Source organism: Triplophysa rosa, linkage group LG22 (genome assembly GCF_024868665.1).
Source record: "Triplophysa rosa linkage group LG22, Trosa_1v2, whole genome shotgun sequence".
NCBI classification, from domain to species: domain Eukaryota; kingdom Metazoa; phylum Chordata; class Actinopteri; order Cypriniformes; family Nemacheilidae; genus Triplophysa; species Triplophysa rosa.
The window spans coordinates 4,253,922-4,274,906 of record NC_079911.1 but is presented as its reverse complement, the minus strand read 5'-3'; the positions used below and the strand labels follow the sequence as shown (position 1 = coordinate 4,274,906).

Sequence of the window (20,985 nt, the reverse complement as noted above, 5' to 3'; positions counted from 1 at the left end):
ATTTTTTTAATGTCAATTAATTTAAAATATGTATATTTTTACTTTTTCAGTAATTTTATAAATGTGTAGATGGAAACATCCAAGTGCAGACAGGCAGGTTGCTACATCATTTACAGCAAAGCCTTATACAATTGTTTATGGCTTGCAATGTGGTTGCTGTCATATGAAATGCTTTTGGCACTGCTCCATCTTTCAACTTTCAACTCCATCTTTCATTTTTAGGCAAAATTGTGGCTATTTTGCATTGCAAAACTGTAATTCCACAAGTCCAATATTTTGCAAAACTGCACTAGACTTTACTTATACGTGAACCCCCCCCAAAAAAGAAACCCACTCAAATTATTTTACTCAGCTACAAGACTATTTATTTGACGGACTACTCCAGAAAAAATATTTAGCATTTCGAAATTCCGAAAATGCTAACTTTAAAGAAAAGCAAAACACAAGTCAAAGTAACAGGTTATTCAAACAGTTTTGTGTATTTCATGCCAAGTACATGTCCATTCAAAGATGCCCGAGAAGAATCAGATACAACGACGTGTAACAATTTGACATTTTTTAACCTTACACCAAAAAGTATATATATACCAAAAACATTCCTGTAAAATCAGCAGGCAATTCTTTATACAGATAACAAAAAGAATACAAAATGATCTTTGTCCAAAAATGTACAGAAAAAAATCTAAATAAAATCATTCTTTGTACAAATACCACATAACAACATCAATATCTCAATTACATTATATATAGACTGTATATATTTACTTTGTGATGTAAAACGTGAAAGAGAAGGCATACATTTGAACGTGAACTGAGCAGTGTATGAGGGAAAGCTACATCACTCTCTTATACAAAATGTACAAAACAGCAGTTTCTAGGTACAACTAGTTATAACATAATACTGTCTTTTTTCTTTTTTTTACAGTAAGCCACAGTACAAAAACCTTTTTGTGCCTAGAAGTGTTGAGGTGAAGCGAAAGTGACGCGGTGCTGCCCCCTTAGTCATGTGACCTCAGTCATGGATGCCGAATGGTTCTGAAAGAAAAACAAAATAGCATTCAGAGAGCCGTCAGCTTCCTGAGAGTAATACGCATTTGACTTGTCGCCTAAACAATAATTACCCATCAAGCCCATTTAACTGGAACACCGGAAAACCACGGAGTGGAACATATAATTTCACGATTCCAATTCCAACTAAATCAATAGACTTGTCCGGAAAATGATAGGACACCTGATTTTTCTTGTTTACCGTACACACCATGTACGGTAATGTACGGTTTCCTCTGCCAGCACTAAATTGCACCAGAATTTCTTACGTTAGTGTCAAATGTGGGAATTTCTCAGACCCAGAACAGTTTCTGCAGAGGCATTTTGCTGGCAGCAAAGAACGTCAGAATCTATTTAGAAAATAACCGTTGTATTTCCCTGTTGTATAAGATGATAAAACGCGTCTGTCTGGGCATCGGTTAGCTCATGACCTATTTTGGGGCAAAAATAAATAGCAAGCTGGAGTAGCCACTTTGAATCAAAGCATTTTGTTTTTTACTCAGATGCCAAAAAGCTCACTACTGCAGGGAATGGTTGAACATTTCAGTCAGTGTTTATTAAATGTATAGCATCCAGCCAAGAAAGAATGAAACGACGACTGGGAAATACCAACCAGGTTACTGACTGCAAATACTATGCAAATAAAAATCACATAAATCAGGGGTCACCAACTACCGCGAGATGCATCCGTCCGGACCTCAAAGCCTTTTGACATAATAAATAAATGAACGCCTAACATTATTTTCTAATGCAATCAAATTTATACCAGGCACATCAAGGTCTGCTCAGTAGCAGTTTGGGTCCTAAGGCGCCATGGACAGTTAACATCTGCGTACTGTTGCTACGTACAGACGTCAACGTCGTGGAGAGAAGAGAGCCTAGATAGACTCACTGCACAGCGTGCAGACAGATGTAACTTTCAGTGACTGAAAAACAATGTCCTTTTCAAAAGTTAGAAAAGTTGATGCTGAAAACCATGATTTCCGAGATGTATGGGTCGAGAGATTTGCATTTATTCTTCCTGCATCAACATGCACGAGGCCGGTTTGTTTTATTTGCTCGGAGTCTGTTGCGGTTGTCAAAAGTGGAAACCTTAAAAGGCATTATGAAACTAGACATAGACACTATGAATAAACTTACCCGCAGCAGTCCGAGGTAAGGACACGGAAAATATATTAGCTCAAAGCCCAGTAGTAGCGATCTACACGGGTCCTCCCTCACTCACTTACCGCCCAACAACGAGCATATGAATGTTCATTAAGAATACAGTGGATCTTAGGAAAACACAACAAGCCCTTTACTGATGGGAAAATAGTAAAAGAGTGCATGAAGGCTGCGTGTGAAACACGTTTAGAAGGAAAATAAAGACATAACTAAAAGAAAATATTAAACAAACCCCCCTTTCAGCTGCACCGGCTACAAGAAGAGCTGAAATGTTATCAGAGGATGTTCAGTCACGACTTGATGCTGCTATTTGTTAATCTCAGTTCAGCAGAAAACAATACTTTAGTTTTATTTTATAGTTGTTAATGTTGAAATGAATGTATGTTCAGTTCGGGTTTAGAGATTAGGGCATTTTGCACATTTTCCTTCATTATATTGTTGTCAGACATTGTTATGCTGTCGTATAGATATAAAAAGACATGTTTATTTCTTTGGTCTGCCAAAAACCATCAATTCATGTTTTTAGGTATTTAATTGTCCGGACCTTGGCCGGCAAGGAGGGTTTGTTTACTGGACCTCAAGCGATTTTAGTTGAAGACTCCTGACATAAATAGTAGTCATTGTTCATTAGTGTATATCTTAAGCCTACTGCATCTCATCCATTCATCAAAAGCAAACTGTCATATAATCTATAAATTTGGCACATTATAAATAATGCCTCTGAATGAAAAGGATCTCATATGAAAATGTGAAAATTATTTATGTAATATGATTATATAATCTGACTATGATTATATTACTAGAAAAATGTTAAAAAACTAGAATATCTAATTGTGCCCACTAAACTCCATGAAGACCTATATAATTTACAGGGGCAGAGATGGTAGTAGAATGCAATTTACAACAGTGGAATTAGTGAACATGTCCTAGACATTAAATTAATGTATTAGTTTTTAGACCAGTCGCATTGAGCCTATGATGAAATCTCAGTCACACTGTTATTCAGTACAACAGCACTCTTCCGTGGGTGACACTTCATTCATACATGACTTATTGTTTATTACATTATTGTGGTGTTGCAAAATTCAAACTTTATGCAAAACTGGAAGTAGATTCATACATTACTTGCAACAAACAATAACCTTGAGATAGTATTTCAAGATTTCACACTCCACAGTTATGAACCCTGGGATAATGTTTGTATTTGCATATTGATCAAGTCATTAGCATGGATTGTATAAATACAGTTAGCATAATACCACCTATTCATGGCAGTAGTTAATAATCACAGTTCAACACGTTTACTGGTTCCCCTCAGACACTGAAACTAAACAGCACCTTAACGTTTCAGCAGCTGCATAAATATTTAATACGGTAAGCAGTGAGGCGTTTTATAATTGGTTGTTCATTCCTAAATAACTCTCTATAATATTCTACAACCACATTATTTCAGACAGTATACCCCGGAGCAGGGTTTCATTTCCAAAGGTTAAAGCTGAGCAAACCTTTTTTATAGTGAGCAATGCTGCTTAACTCAATGTTAAAATCGGCCTATTAAAACCTGGGATTTGATGACATTAACGAACAGCTCTGTGCAATGTGCTACAGATGGATTTTGTAGAGCAGGTCACCTGTGCACTGAGGGTCTCGAGGGGGTTTTCCACGCGTGGGAATGTGATCAATGGCAGTCCACGATAATCCTCCTGCTTCTGCTTGGCAGGAGTAGAATGGTTCCCTTTGAAATTGTTCACTACGCAGATTCCCTACAGTAAGAAGAGATTTCAACAATTAGAACAGTTATTAATGATGAATATGATCGTCGCTGTCCTTCTGAAACCTTGTATGTCCAAATTTGCTGTTTTATAAGAAATGGGGAAAAAACACGTTTTCAATGTTTGCATAATGTTGCATACTGTGTTGTCAAGTTGTCAAGCACGTTTTAATACTTTTTATTGGTTAGATATTTGCAAAACCAAGTGACAAACATAAAGGGTAACGAATAATAATGATTTATGGCCAAAACAAAATCGTCATGCATTTGAAAGATACTGACATTACCATAACACATCAATGCACACATCAATATTCATTTCACAATTGATAGTTTTTAAGAAACAAATTCTCTGTGTCCAAACGGCTAGTGCTTTTATGTTTATCAACAGTCCACTATATTGTATTTTAAGTCAAAATGGGACACTTTATGTTGGAATCAAATGACATAACCCCCCCCCCAATATAGATGTTTTGTGAATGTACCAAAACCCACCAGAAAAAGAGCTACAGAGCTTCCTAATATGAAACCAGCAACCACATCTGAGCAGTGGTTGCGATATTCTGACACCCTGTTCAGGCCAGTAAGGAATGCAGCACACAGGATCGCCAGACAGAGCACAGGCTTGGCCAGGCGACTGCTTTTCGTCTTGATGGTGCTCGTGATGTACATCTGAAAACAGGCACACAGAAAATATCTGTTTATTCACTGGCTTTATTCTGAGGCAGGTGACTGAAAAAATCAAGCTAGATAAATACACACCACTCGCTTCACCTCTGGGAAATTATGGTGAATTATAAAGAATGGATTTGGCGTAAATAACCCGTAATTCCCCATGAAGAAAGGGGAAGTGAGAAAGACATAGTGAGAGATGCTCTAAACCAGTGGTTCTCAAACTTTTTCGTTGTAAGGCCCCCTTTGTGTATCACTTTGCGGCCTCCCCAAATAAAAACTTAGAATATTAAACTTAGAATTGTAATTAAACTAAAAACATATTAAGCTAAAAAGCTAAATACAATGCTGGAACATCAATTTTTTTGGTTTTGGTTGGTGGTCTTATTTTTCTGATGTTTGATTGCATAACATTTATGAAAAATGTCTATATTTCATAAAATGCCACAAAATCTGTGTCCCCCTGGATCCATCTGGGGGCCCCCAGTTTGAGAACCACTGCTCTACACACATCTGAGCCAAAATGTACGCTTTAAGGTCAAAACGTAACAATTTTAGCAACTTTGTAGAAAACATAGTAAAAGCCTACACGCACTTAAAAGATTTACAGAACATTTTTAAGCAAATAAATGCAAAATGGTTTGAAATTTTGACCAGTAAGATATAAGCTTGAGACATAATCGTGATGTAGCGTCATGAATTCATGTTTCTTTCTTTGATTTATATTTCACAATGTTTTTTTGTTGTTCTTTTCGAATAACATCATGAAGAATGTTAAGGTCATGTTTAAACTAGTGCGGTCAATCGATTAAAAAAATTAATCTGATTAATCACACATTTTTTCTGTGATTAATCACGATTAATCGCACATAACTATTATATTTTAAAATATACTTTTACATATTAATAATTTCACATTTAATCTTCAAATTGATGTAGAAACAACATATTTCTTTAACAGCATCATTTTATGAAAGCTAGCATTTTGATATTAGTACTGTAACTGATGTCTCTATTAAATTGATTATTTTATGAATTATAGCCATTCAACAGTATAATTGAGAGCTCATGTAGGAAACATACAGGAATTGAAGGACACTTTACTGTGACGGTTTCAACACCACCGGCCACGCCCCCCATGTCGTCACCGCCAGCTCGCTTCACCCGTTCCCTCTCCCCGGAGTTCTGAACTCAGTTTCCCAGCATGCACCGCACATCCACCATTTTTGATTAGTCCACACCTGCATCACATCATCAGGATTCTATTTTAGTTTGCATCTTTTTGTTCTTCCCTGTTCAGTCTTGTTGTCTGCACTGCAATGCTTTACCCCGATAAGTATACTTACCTGTTTTTGAACACATACCTGTTTTTGGATATTCCTGTTTTTGCATACTTACCTGTTTTTGGATATTCCTGTTTTTGCATACTTACCTGTTTTTGGATACTTACCTGTTTTTGGATACTTACCTGTTTTTGGATACTTACCTGTTTTTGGATATTCCTGTTTTTGCATACTTACCTGTTTTTGCATACTTACCTGTTTTTGCATACTTACCTGTTTTTGCATACTTACCTGTTTTTGCATACTTACCTGTTTTTGAAATAAACTCCTTTTTCTTATCTACCTCAGTGGTGTGCTCTCCGTCTACCAGAACCCTGACATTTACAGTCTTTATTAATGCCTCTTCGACCGGGGTAGGAGCGGTGCTCTCTCAGCGGCAGGGGAAGCCTCCTAGACTCCATCCATGTGCCTACTTCTCCCGCAAGCTATCCCCGGCGGAGTTAAACTAAGACATCGGGAATAAAGAGCTCCTAGCCATCAAACTGGCTCTGGAAGAATGGCGACACTGGCTGGAGGGCGCGAACTATCCCTTCACCGTGATTACCGTAACCTGGAGTACCTCAAAGAGGCCCGGAGGCTGAATTCTCGTCAGGCCCGTTGGGCACTCTTCTTCTCACGGTTCGACTTGAAAGTGACTTACCGACCTGGATCGCAAAATGGCAAAGCTGATGCTCTCTCCAGACAACACTACGTCACCCCAGATTTAACCGAACCTGAACCAGTGCTTCCTCCAGCCCTGTTCATCTGCCCCATCCAGTGGGCCCTCGACCGGGACATCGCTGAACTCCAACACCCTACTCCGCCGGGAGGTCCCAAGGGTAGGATCTTTGTGCCATCCGAGCTCCGCACTACCCTCGTGGACTCTGCTCATTCTGTTCCGGGATCAGGACACCCAGGCAGACAGCGCACCCTCTCGCTCATCTCCGCCCGATACTGGTGGCCTGGGATGACTCAGGACATCGCTCGATTCGTCAAAGGATGCTCAGTCTGAGCCATCGCAAAGACACCACGTCGCCTGCCGGAGGGAAAACTACTCCCATTGCCCATACCCCAACAACCGTGGTCTCACCTCGCAGTGGACTTTATCACCGACCTGCCCCTGTCTGACACATTCACCTGTATCCTGATGGCAGTGGATAGGTTCTCCAAAGCATGCAAGTTGATTCCCCTCACTCAGCTCCCCACTGCACTAGAGACGGCTGAGGCCCTGTTTACCCATGTGTTTCGCAATTACGGGCTTCCTGAAGACGTTGTGTCAGACAGGGGTCCCCAATTCATCTCCCGGGTCTGGAAGGCCTTCTTCGGAATACTGAACATCTCGGTGAGCTTGACCTCCGGATATCACCCTCAGGCGAACGGCCAGGCTGAGCGGAAGATACAGGACATCGGGAGGTACCTGAGATCATACTGCCATACTCACCAACACAGCTGGCAACGTTTCCTACCCTGGGCGGAGTACGCCCAAAACTCCCTTTGACAGACCTCAACCGGTCTCACCCCGTTTCAGTGTATCCTAGGATATCAACCTCCTCTGTTCCCCTGGTCTGGAGAACCCTCATCGGTGCCAGCTGTCGATCACTGGTTTCGGGAGAGCGAGAGGGTCTGGGACTCAGCTCACCACCACCTCCAGCAGGCTATCCGCAGGCAGAAGCTCCATGCGGACGCCCGAAGATCCCCAAACCCCCAGTATGCCCCAGGACAACGGGTCTGGTTGTCCACAAAGGACTTACGCCTGCGACAACCCTGCCGGAAGCTGAGTCCCAAATACATCGGACCATTCCTCATCACTCGACAGATCAATCCCGTCACCTTCCGCCTCCAGCTGCCCAAACACTACCGGATCTCACCCTCTTTTCACGTTTCCCTTCTCAAACCCTTTATTACTCCTGTTTCTGTTTCCTCTACAGACCCTGCTGTAACAACAGATCTGCCTCCTCCTCCACCACCTCTGGACGCCGCCCAACAGATCTTCAGGGTAGAGCAGACAGTGTTAATTTTGACAGCAAATTTTGATTTAGTTTTAGTCATAGTCTTTTGACGAAAATGCAATTTAGTTTTAGTCACATTTTAGTCAACCCCATCATTTTAGTTTTAGTCTAGTTTTAGTCGACGAAATATGAAAAACATTTTAGTCGAATAAATATACATTATATTTAGTCTACTAAAATCTAAATGGTTTAAATCATTTACTTGGTCCATACAAAGATTCAACTGTTTTGACATAATTTACTTCACCTTAGAATGAAATTAAACCAGGTCATTACCTTTATTTTTCAGAAAATTCCAGTAACTAGATATGCATTGTTGGAACGCAGAGTATTAGACCATGAACGACATGTTCCAGTTCGTTCAATTCCATTTGACTCAATTGACTCGTTAAGTAGGGCGTATTCATTCAGTTCATTCAACCAATGAAACGCTCTGACAGGGCTCACACTCAAAGGCTATTGGCTCATGGCATGCCTATTTGAAGAANAAGAAAGAAAGAAAGAAAGAAAGAAAGAAAGAAAGAAAGAAAGAAAGAAAGAAAGAAAGAAAGAAAGAAAGAATTCGGTTTTCATTTACTCATCTCGTTCACAGACTTTGTTTCCTTGCACAAATATATTATAACACATGAGTTAGATGGGGTACTTTTACAAAAGCATTTTTGGTGTTTTGAGCCAGTCCTCATTTACTTTCATCACATGGAAAACAGTATCTAGGATGAGGGTAAGTAAAGGCTGACAGAATTATAATCTTTGGGTAACCCATTCCCTAACAAGTTTTTTACTTGAATTGTATGTCTTAGAGCATAAAAAGATTATAATTCATCATATCTCTGACTGTTTGAATGGAGCCACTGAATAAAAAGTTAACCTTTGAGAAAATAAGACCAGCACTGGACAAAGAAAGACAAAAGAGTGCTAGAATGTTCTCTGGTCACGATTGCTCGAGATTGTGAAAAGGCCTCGATACAATTGTCCATATCACTGCAATCCCAAGCCTCAGAAGATACCATTACCAGAGATTCCACTGCATTATGCATCAGCTCCAGTAAATCCAAGTTTTCTATACTTTCAAATTTTATCTTTCATCAAGCTTGGGTGCACTTGCTTGGCACATGGAAAATGTGCACTAAAACCAATCTACTGCAAACTTTTAGAGCATAAAAGACACACAGTGCCTGAAAGATTTGCTGATTGTGCTCGTCATAATGTCTGAAGCATACATTTAATATTGATGTGTTTTGGAGGAGCTGTTGTACAGTAAATCCTGTCCATTCCAAATCAATAATTGAAACTAAAGCTCAGTCTGCACAGTACAACATTTATGTACTTCAAATCATCTCTCATAAATCACACAAAAATATAAATAAGAAATGTGTTATGTGTAACCACTGTTACACCACTATTACGCATTTGTTTTGTTGCGCAAAAAAAATATTCTTCTCGCTTCATAAATGAAGGTTGAACCCCTGTAGTCAAATGGACTATTTTAATGATGTCTTTATACTTAACTTTCTGTGCTTTGAGTGTATGTTGCATTACTGTCTATGTGGGAAGTCAAAAAGCTCATCAAATCTTAATATGTGTTCCGAGGATAAACAAAGGTGTTACGGTTGTGAAACGACTTGAGGATGAGTAATTCATGTAAGAATTTTCATTTTAAGCCTGAACTAACCTTTAAACTGTAATTACACTATGAGACATGATGATTTCTTGTTATCATATGGTTTCTTCAGCATTGAAAAAAAACACTTCAGCTGAACTTGTTGACAATGGCCTTTGGCTGTACAAACAACACGGTTAAGTGGTGTAACAAGTATTTTTCTTTAAATATAATTATATACAGAAAAATTAATGTGGACTAAAAGAGAAGCATCTAGTTTAGTATATTAATATGGTTTTCACAGGGCTCATTGGACTAACATTTTCCACAAGTTCGCATGATTTATTAGGGTCTTCATGAAATGTCTGTAACATATTTTGCTTAAAAACACTCAATAGCTGTGTAAATGACACCCTTTTTGCCTTGTCAAAAACACCTATGCTTACAGCAACCCGTTTAGGTGTGTGTCAACTTAAATGCTAATGAGTTACTGTGCACCCCACCCCTCTTCTGTTGGGTGCTGATAGTTTCCCAATGTTGGTCCTCGGGGCACTTCTCCCAGAATGTTTTAGATTCAACTCATCAACTTGTTGTTGTATTACAGTTTTTCTCGATTGCTAACACACAATTCATGAAACAACTCACCATTTTCTGACAACTATAAACACATTCTCAGAACAATACACCAACTTGTACAAACCCCACACACAAACAGTCTCAATTTGCAAAGGTTTAACCAAGTTCTCATTCAGAAAACACAAACACACAATATAATGAACTGAAGTGTCAATATGTAAACTCAAATAGCACACATTTGTCCATCAGTAAACATTCAGTTGCAAAACTGATGACACACCAATCAGAATCTCAGGATAATATCAATAGGAGCTCATCCAAGAATCATCTACTGGGCTTTATACTACTTACTGTAAACATACAGTATAATTACAGTACACACTTAAAATGAGAGAAATATCACTATTCTGTATCCAGTAAACTGTAGCACGTGTACACCCTTTTTACCTGTTCTGAATTTTTGCAGAAAATACGGAATACTTTTACAAAAATGGGCCAAAGGTGCAGAGGATGCCATATTTTTTACATCGCCTCCTATTGACAAATCGCCTCACTGTTTTGTTTCCTTTATCTTCTCTGTAAGTCGCTTTGGATAAAAGCATCTGCTAAATGCCTGAATGTAAATGTTATTTGTGCAGATGTGTACTGAATTGTGTTGCATGACCAGTTTAAATTGTTCTTTGGTTTTTGAACTTTTCTTGTCTTGTAAGATCATCTTCATCTACTTTCCAATAGTGTAATGTTTTATTTTTATTTGTTCCTAAAGCTCATTCTTGTACTTTGCTCTATGTGCACTCTTTTATGTTGTATATTCTAATAAACACTAAGCTGTCAAATTATTCTTAAGTCCCACAAAGAGATTTTAATAACAGTGTTTTGAATTGATCTCACCAGTGTCTAAGACTATGTTGCAGTGTGGGTGTTTTTGAGGGCTTGTGTGTCATATCTGGGGGAAAAGTTTGGTTTTTCAGCAAGTTTGAATGGTTTAGAGAAGAGAGCTTCATTTTGACCTGAAAATAGGATGTTTGGGGAATTGGGTGAGATGTTATGGATTTGTGTTCACTGTTTTGAGAATACGAGGCATAATTTCAAGAAATGTCTTTAAGCAATCGAGAAAAACTGTAATAAACACTAAGCTGTCAAATTATTCTTGAATCCCACTAAGAGTTTTAGTAACAGTGTTTTGAATTGATCTCACCAGTGTCTAAGACTATGTTGCAGTGTGGGTGATTTTGAGGGCTTGTAAGTCATGTCTGTAGGAAAAGTTTGGTTTTTCAGCAAGTTTGAATGGTTTTGAGAAGAGAGCTTCATTTTGACCTGACAATAGGATGTTTGGAGAATTGGGTGAGATGTTATGGATTTGTGTTTACTGTTTTGAGAATACGAGGCATAATTTCAAGAAATGTGTTTAAGCAATCGAGAAAAACTGTAATTAGGGAGACATTTCTACATTCTGGGAGGTGTGCCCCATGGACCAGGGTTGGGAAACACTGGTGTAGTGCATGAAATAGCCATGCCGTGTGTGTAAACATGCAGATTAATGGGTGGTAATATTATAATAACGGCCCCTTCCTATGTATTTTTCACATTTTATGAGCTGGTAGATGCACCAGGGATCCAGTTATAGCACTTAAACATGGAAAAAGATAGCTTTTTATCTGATGAGCCCTTTAACCATTTTTTACATAATTTGTCAAAGATTATTTAGAAAGCAAAGGTGTTTTCAGCATATGCCCCGATAAACAGCAAAAAAGCATAACATTTAAATCCAAAGATAACTAATTAAATCAATTTTTGTGTGATATTTCATAATAAAGTATATGGGCATGTTTACATTCCATCTAGGTGGATAAAAGATATAATGTTTCTCATTCTTTGCCTTCAGTTTTAACTTTCATTAAAAAATGGTGCAAATATGATTTGTAATTACACAAATCAACATGAAAACACTACGTACATTTTAAAATATCTGATACATGCTTTAAAAACAAGTTTTTAAAAGACTTGCATTTATTATCTTGACAACCATTTTTTTGTCACTGACCCATATATACAGTTGAAGACTTGCATAAAACAGACAATTTTACTTTGTCACCAAACACATTGATATGCCTTTCAGATGTTCAGAATATACAGTACAAGTCACATGGAGTTATATTATAATGTTTTTGTTTCTTTCTGAAGCTTGACATGAGGTGGTCACAATCCACTCACATACTAACCAGAAAATCTAAAACAACACTTGAATGAAATCTCAGTTTTGATTCTGAATGTCAAAGATGACACAATGGCGAGTTTTGTTTTTGTGAACTATCCCTTTACTGTGATGATCCACAACTGTGGTTACTCTGCTAGGACACCAGTGTGTTTGAACTCTTGGCATTAAATGGAACTTAGTTTACTCCCAAGATGTATGAATCACTGAAAAATGGATCTAAACAGTAAACTCACCAATAAACCTAATGATTCTTCGAATGAGAGGGTTCAGATAACAACACTCCCCTGTCACAATGGTTTTCTCCTGGGCAATGAGGGCTTCTCTAGTGGACTTCATGACGTACATTGAGATCTCCCCAATAAAAATCTACAAAGAGAACACAAAACAAAAAATAGATTAACAGCTGAAAGAAATTCTGAGTGATGATATCTCAAACCACCTTCCTGTCTCCTGTATTGTATGTTACGTCTAGCTACTGTAGTGCCACTGTCACGTTTCAACACAGGGAGACTTGGGTGCGGATCCAAACGAAGCAGTTTATTAGGGATCATCCAAAATCACAAACATAAGGCAGGCAAAGGTCAAACACAGGTAATCCGTCCAATACATGAAATACCAGGCAGGGGAAACAAGACAGGAATCATAGACAACGGCTATGTTAGCACTATAACAGTTACACACAATACTCAGCAAAGAATGGCTGAAATGACCGGGTATAAATAGTTAGAGGTGCAGCAGATACAACACACAGGTGAATGCAATACTGGCTAATGAGTCATGAGAATTGCAGTCCAAAATGCGTGGCAAATGTGTGGGATGGAGTGCCCTCTTGTGAATCTGAAGGGTACTCCAACTCGTGATCGTGACAGCCACTCAGTCTACTCCAGATTACTGATCTGCTAAAATTGCTCAACCACTAAGGATAGTTTACCAATAATCTTCCAGACCCATCTGAAATGCACACAGTACCAAGTAGCTTAGAGTAATTCAATGTTACAAAATAAACTATAGATACAGTTAATTGTGGGAATTGTCAAAGTCTACTGGTGAGACGCTAATTGGGGACATATTGTATATTTTTATACAATGCTGAAAATCCCATACATACCCAAACTATGTTGGTATTAGTGATCTAACACTATTTTGGTTTACGTTTTATTAATCTAGGTGTTACTGTACCACTTTATGTAAACTGAAATCACCAATCAACTATGAAGCACCACAGGGATCAGTTTTAGGCCCTCTGCTTTTTCTTTGTACAGTACATGCTTCCTTTTGGAGACATTATTAATAAACATGAAATTCATTGTTGTTGTTATGCCAGTGATAGCTTTGCATTTCCTCAAGACCAGACAGTACTAATTTTAGGCAGACTGTATTCAAATATCTAGGACTGGATGAGTGGATAATCAGATGTGATTATCTTTAAATACAACAGATTAGAATATAACCTGCATCTCCAATTTACAAACCTTCAAACAGGATGAAATGCTTTTAACTACCAGCTGGAAACAGCAGAAAAAACTCTGCATTACTGACTATACCTTGATTGTATAAAGAACTGTATGGCACCAACAAGAACACACTATTTACAAGCACAACAGCAGACAATGTAAGCTGGACCTTATACTCAGAATCAATTATTTTAAATACTGAACATATCAATGTTATAGATCTTCTGATAACTATATAACTGTAATAAACAGTCAACTTGCCAGAGAAGCCTGATTTCTCACATTTTTTTTCAGTTTCTTCTATACCGTTTTGTGTATTTGATCTCTTGCCACAGTTGCCTTTGGCTTGCACATTAGTGGTTTTATCAACTTATAGATGTATATATATTTTTATTGTTATTTTGAATATAACTGCTCAACTAGGACTTTATATATTTTTTACATTTTTCAAAAATGTATATCTATCAGTGTAATACATTGCACTGTAATAGAGTTTCATATATTCCACACTGATGATGCCAAACTGACAACTGTTTATAATAATATGATACAAAACACGATTTCAAAAAATATTGTTTCAGGCTTTGATATTGGGTAAACCTCTAATTATGCATAATAAATAAAACAGATAATAATAAATAAAATATTATATAATACAAAGTAAAAATATATATTAAATAATCTCAGGCACTTGCATATATTTAAAAAGATAGCGTATAATTTTTATATTTTTATGTTTTATGTTTCAAGATCAGTTTTTAGAGTTATTCTATTTTTGTGAAAGTTTTATTAATTTGAAAGGGGGAAACTACGTGTCTTAAGTTTAAAAAAATAAATTATATGTATATTATATTTGACGCTTTGAACACATAATCAAATGATATTTTCATATCAAACGCTTAAGATTTAGTATGAGTAAACAGAAGAACAATTCCCTTCAGAGTTCGGGTCACACCCATGCTCATAATTAATTCCAAAACTAATAGACCAATACAAAACTATATTTAATTTGTCTTCCTGGTGTATATGGAGCGAAAATTGTGCCTAAACTTAACAAACAAATCCAGCGTTTTGCAAACAAACGCAACCTTTTTTGAAAAAGAAACTAAACTCTGAAACAAACAGAAAGCGTTTTACAAATACATAATGCAATTCGAGAGAAAATGCAAAGGTGTAACATATAACTGTGTTTAAGTCTCACTTTTTTATGAGATTCTCTCAGCTTGATTTTCTCACAAATGTGACGTCCAGATTTTCTCACAAATGTGATCGTCCAGATTTTCTCACAAATGTGATCGTCCAGATTTTCTCACAAATGTGATCGTCTAGATTTTCTCACAAATGTGACGTCCAGATTTTCTCACAAATGTGATCGTGCAGATTTTCTCACAAATGCATGTGCAACAGCAGGTGGTGCTATTGGGAATTAGTTTCTATAGGAAGAAGCATGAACATTTCCTTGCGTGCCACCCTTGCAGTGCCAGAAACTAATTAATTTCATTCATCAAGTTTTATTCAGTTAGTCTCATGAAATTTATTGAAACTTTAATAATAATCAGTTGCTGTTTTAATTATAAATAATGAATTATGCATTGGTTTTAATATACAAATAACATACAACAAACTGGATGCATTTGCAATGTTGTCACCCCTTCCACCCCATCTCATTTCTCGTTCTTGTTTCCCAACTGTTAGTTCACAAAACAAACTACTTTTTCAAGGATACTTTCTTATAAGGGAATTTTGACATAATTTTGTGTTTATATCAGGGCTTGCTCTAGGCATGGGCAGGGGTGGGCTGAATCCCCCTAAACATCTGTCTTGCCCACCCAATGAGAATCAAAAAATAACACCAAAAATTGTTGTATTTTCTATTGGTGAAAGCAACGTCACTCTTCACTTCACTGCTCTGGCTTTAGTTTGTAACAAGAAGCATGCTACAACTAAGGTGGAAGCAAAATACTGTGCAAAGGAATTTTAGAGCACTGCACATATGTAAAATTAAGCATGTCAAATTAATTGTGCAGTAAAATCAGATTCATTTCTTCGTTTTTGCGGTCTTATTTTGTGCTGTTAACAACAGCTATATATTGCTTGCTGGATAGCTAGATTTTAACCTATTGACTTTCAGTAATGAGCTGAAAGCTCCATCTTCCGAAGCTCCCGCTTCAGAAATAAATCTGTTCTCTCCATCTCAAACACCCCAATTCACCTGCAGGTGGTAGCAGAAACAATGTGCAAAATAGTTCAGTTTAGGCGATGCGCGCTCACGATACCACATAAAAACAGCAGACACGATGTAAAGTTCATTGTGCTATGTGTAATCAGATTAATTCATTCAATTCATTAAAAAAATTAAACAGAAATCAGTGATCGTTCAGTGAATGGGAATGTTCTTAGCCACTTTATTTTTAGGCTTCTATTTATGTCCAGTTTACATTAACCGCTTTATTTAAGGTGTAAAACACATCAATGAAAATGTTCGTCTGTTTATTCTATATTTATATAAAAAATAAATGCATTTAAATCCTGCATGTATTGCAGTTACATATCACTGCAGTGTTTGTTGACATGTTCAACCAACAACAACTCAAAAGAAATTCAATCAGACGAAAGGATGACCTCACTTTTACGTTCCAGCAGTTATGGTTAACAACTAACTGTGAAATTTTTTTATTAAAAAAATCTGGGTTATTTCATAAAACATTTTTTTACGTTTTCTAACGTTTTCTTAGTTTTGTGTTGCTTAAAACTAAATATGAACTTGTTTTTGTGTTTCTGTTTTAAAAATGCAGATCATCTTTTCTGTTTTCACCTGTTTCACCCATTTTCTCAAATAAATAAAAATAAATTATATGAAATTTGGGAGAAATGTTGTCAAAAGTTCACGAAATAAACAAAAATATAATTTTACCAAATCACATTCTTATCAGAAAAAGAGGAAAATACTTTTTAAATGGACTCTTAATTTTGTCTGCAGCTATACTGTCTGTGGGTTGGGGTATATCCCCACCCAGGATATCTGCAGTCCACACTTCTGCACCTGGCAGGAACCGGGCCTGATTTATATTTATTTATATTTTTATATGTCAATTTTTTGTAAGATTTCAGTATAGTATTTTGGCTCTTTCTGAGATGCGACTCGGTTTTTAGTGATTTTTCTGCATGAAAGTTGCACTGATACATATGTTTGACTTTTATAATAACAACTCATAGATAAAAAGTATTTAACATTATGTCTAAACACTATGGCATTAAAGTAGAGAGCTTTCTAGGCTATAAAAATGGAAAAGCAAATAAATCTCGTGGCAGTTGTTTCAGTCAGTCGTCGGCTTTGTTTGGTTGCCATTAGCCTATTTAGGTTTAAAATGAATGCTGCTATTTTTTTTGGCTATTTCAAGCTATTTGGGCAATTTTTGCAATAAAATAAACCAGCACAAAAAAACATAATATAAATCTAAGTCAAACAATTGAACTATCTGCTGTTTTGGGAGAAGTTGCATAACTAGAAAATCTGTACGTCACATTTGTGAGAAAACTGCACGATCACATTTGTGAGAAAATCTGGACGATCACATTTGTGAGAAAATCTGGACGATCACATTTGTGAGAAAATCTGCAGTCACATTTGTGAGAAAATCTGGACGATCACATTTGTGAGAAAATCTGACGTCCATTTGTGAGAAAATCTGGACGTCGACATTTGTGAGAAAATCTGCACGCCATTTGTGAGAAAATCTGGACGTCGCATTTGTGAGAAAATCAAGCTGAGAGAATCTCATAAAAAGGTGAGACTTAAACACAGTACATTTATATGTTACACCTTTGCATTTTCTCTCGAATTGCATTATGTATTTGTAAAACGCTTTCTGTTTGTTTCAGAGTTTAGTTTCTTTTGCAAAAAAGGTTGCGTTTGTTTGCAAAATGCTGGATTTGTTTGTTAAGTTTAGGCACAATTTTCGCTCCATAGGTGTAAAGCATCCAATCATTAACATTCTAAGCAAGGGATTTAACATTTAGCACTCTGAAATGCAATCTTTCTCTCAACCATATATTTGCCTGTTCTGGATGCATAATTTTCTCTCAGTACATTAATCATATGTTAAATCTGAATAAGCACAAGTATTTCTCTGAATGAAAGTAATAAATTATATATTTAAAAGAATAGTTCACTCAAACATTCTCACCCATCATTTACTCACCGTGTTGTCATTCCAAACTCGTAAGACTTTCACAGATGAAATATGAAAGACGGGTAGCTATTTGCCATGTACAATTAAAGTGGATGTTGACTAAATGCTGACAAGGTCCAAAAAGAACAATGATTCACAATATAAGTCATGCACATAGCTTAAAAGTATGTGCTATACTTCAAGTCTTCTAAAGCCCTACAATATAAAGTCATAGAACGAAAGTGAGAAAATTGCAATTTACACTTTTGGGTGAACTATTCCCTGAAATATAAAACTCAGAGAGACATTTCACAGGTCACTTTGAAGTCAGATATTTTAGCAACTGACCAATTCGGAAGTTACCCAATGCAAAGGATGAGCTTCATTTGTCCGCTGTGCAGAGGACAGTAAGATAGCTGGCAAGAACATTTTATGCCATGGGGACGAAAAAATTTAAGATTACCTAGACTTCCAACAGAGACTGGTGCAGCAATGTCCAATGTAAAAATAACTTTGAACTGCTAAATGTAAAAAAAAACAGTCTGAGTTCAGTTTGATATGTTTTGCACATATGGAGCATTATAGTATCCACAAATAAAAGTGGTTTTAATATTAAATCATTATATCATAATTACATTATCATTAAAATAATTATTTAATCAACAATGCTTGATAAAATAACAACATTAAAGCATTATGTAGATCCCAATAACTGTATGATCTAATCCAAAAGAACTGTCAGCTCTATAAGATCTGACAAACTCAAAAGAACAGAAGGCAGTAGAATTTAAAATATCATTTTATTATTATTTCTTCAGAAGATATGGAAAATATTCACTCTCATTTATCGTTGGTGGTTGATGTTTTATGGTCCTTGTGACTATTAAACTACTAGGACACCAGTGACATCACACAATAAAACTCCACTCTAGAGACTAAATTTTATTTCCCATTTGTGATTTACCCTTGCTCTTTACGGGATTACAGAGGTAAAGTAATACAACTAAAACACAATTATAAATTACAAGTATTTTTATATATAGTCTTAAAAGACTAGATAAAACATTCTGAAGTGGTTACATTATTATTATTAGCTGGAACTGTTATATTGCAGTGCCCTCTGGTGTTCATATCTAGCATCTACAAAATGAGTCACAAAGCGCTCACATTTTTGTAGCACAAAGTTAGTCCTAATGTCACTTGAAGGTTCCTTAGAAATAACCAGAGAATTGTTAACCATTATGCAACGATTCTGCTTGTTTTTGGGCACTCATTTATTTTTCCTTTACATTGTCTTTTGTAGAAACAATATTACTTACAACAGTTGTGGGTGCAGCCGTCACAATGCAGTAGAGAATGAGAGGTGGGATGAAGCTGCTCTCTTCTACCCCAGGGTAGGGCTTCATCAGGTCAGCGTCATGACAGAAGAAACCCTGAATGTGGATCCCAAACGTGTCTGTGCATTCAAAGTAGTATGCCAGCAGCACTGTCCCAGCCATGATGACCATCTGGACAGAGAGCACAAGAAACTTGGTTTGCTCATGATTTTTGCATCTGCATGTCACTTTCATATGCTACATTTTGCTGTCCCAAACGTTTTTTTTTAAAGCACACATACTGTTCTTTATTGTTTTATGACCTATTAGACATATTAGAATATTATACACTGTAACATAAAATTGACATTGCACAAAAATAGACTCTTTTAGGTAACACTTTATTTTAAGGTGCCTTTGTTATACGTATCATGTATTGATTATAATGTTTAACTAACCCTAAACCACACTCTAATCCTAACCCCAACCGTACTGCATATAGTACATGTAGTTAATTATCATTACACACTTAAATATATCATTACACTCTGACAAGGGCACCTTAGATGAAAGTGGTGTTTTTCTCAATGTATGGTAGCCCATACTTCAAATATGTCCTCTGTATTTAACCCATCCACTGTGAATAGAGAACACACACACTGATATCACTGCTATTAAATTCACTTCACTCATTCACTTTAAGATATTTTTCCTTTTCTAAACTCTCCTCGTTACGTATGGCTTTTCATGACACGGCCAGAAAGCATCTTTACAGAAGGGCTGAAGGCACTTTGTCACAAGTAATGTATTGTTTAACATTTATATCACTCATATAAGAAATGGTAATCAAAGATAATTCGTGTATTGTTATATATAAAAAGTTGTATTATTTTAACTAAGATAAAAAAGGTTGTGTAAGTATTTTGGTCATGCTAGTAATGTAGTTAACTAATGTTAAGAAATAAAACCTTGTAACTGTATACACACCAGCTGCGCCATGCGGCGTCTGGTGGTGGCGCTCCGCTACAACTTTGGACTCAAAACCTGCCGCACCACAGAGCACAACATACAAACTGTAAATACATGTTATTTGTCAAAATTGTCTTTATTGTACATAAACTTCATCATAGAGACTGCAAGATATACTGTATATCTGTTCGGGAATAACGTAAAAAATAGCGCATTAATACAGAAAGCCTTATTTATTAGCTACTCAATTCTACCACATTAACAGCAGACACAGAACAATAATAACGGATTAACCAACGTGATAGAGCCTATTCATTAAATAACGATCAACCACATATTGTTTAATAAAAATAACATAAAAATAGACTGCGTTAAAATGGTCCCACTAGCATCAGGAGTACACATTGAACTTGAGCTAGCACATACAGAATGTAAGATGTCGTAATACAGCTGTCATAGACACAATGCAACGCGGCACATCCTGTCCCGCACGACCCTCTTTACATTATATTTGAAGTCTAATAATATTATCAAGAACATAGGCCCTACCTGTCGCTCTTTAAATTCTAAAACGAGTCGGGATGAGGAATGGAGGGATTCATACTTTGGCAGAAGTCATTTTTCGGCACCACACCAGTGAGATGCTTTGCCAAGTTGGCTCTTGGTCTACGTGTTTGAAACATCTTTTACAGGCA

At 36.7% G+C, this 20,985-nt stretch overlaps 1 protein-coding gene across 1 annotated transcript; it reads right to left on the bottom strand.

The window, feature by feature from the left end:
* Positions 1 to 456: 456 nt before the first annotated feature.
* Positions 457 to 20,638, bottom strand: LOC130546564 (uncharacterized). The gene is made up of 6 exons (XM_057321910.1): positions 20,309 to 20,638; positions 19,325 to 19,513; positions 12,613 to 12,745; positions 4,478 to 4,654; positions 3,843 to 3,974; positions 457 to 1,035 (listed from the first exon to the last, which is right to left on the bottom strand). Exons 1-6 carry the CDS (start codon positions 20,318 to 20,320, stop codon positions 1,013 to 1,015), a joined length of 666 nt encoding a protein of 221 aa, XP_057177893.1. The 5' UTR covers positions 20,321 to 20,638; the 3' UTR covers positions 457 to 1,012.
* Positions 20,639 to 20,985: the final 347 nt, after the last annotated feature.

What these genes read in the sequence shown, in the direction of transcription:
- LOC130546564 (XM_057321910.1), bottom strand. An exon ending in GCTCTGTAGCTCTTTTTCTG is followed by an intron (nt 3,975 to 4,477) that starts GTGGGTTTTGGT and finishes TTCTTACTGTAG; the next exon opens with GGAATCTGCGTAGTGAACAA. An exon ending in TCGAGACCCTCAGTGCACAG is followed by an intron (nt 1,036 to 3,842) that starts GTGACCTGCTCT and finishes TTTTTCTTTCAG; the next exon opens with AACCATTCGGCATCCATGAC.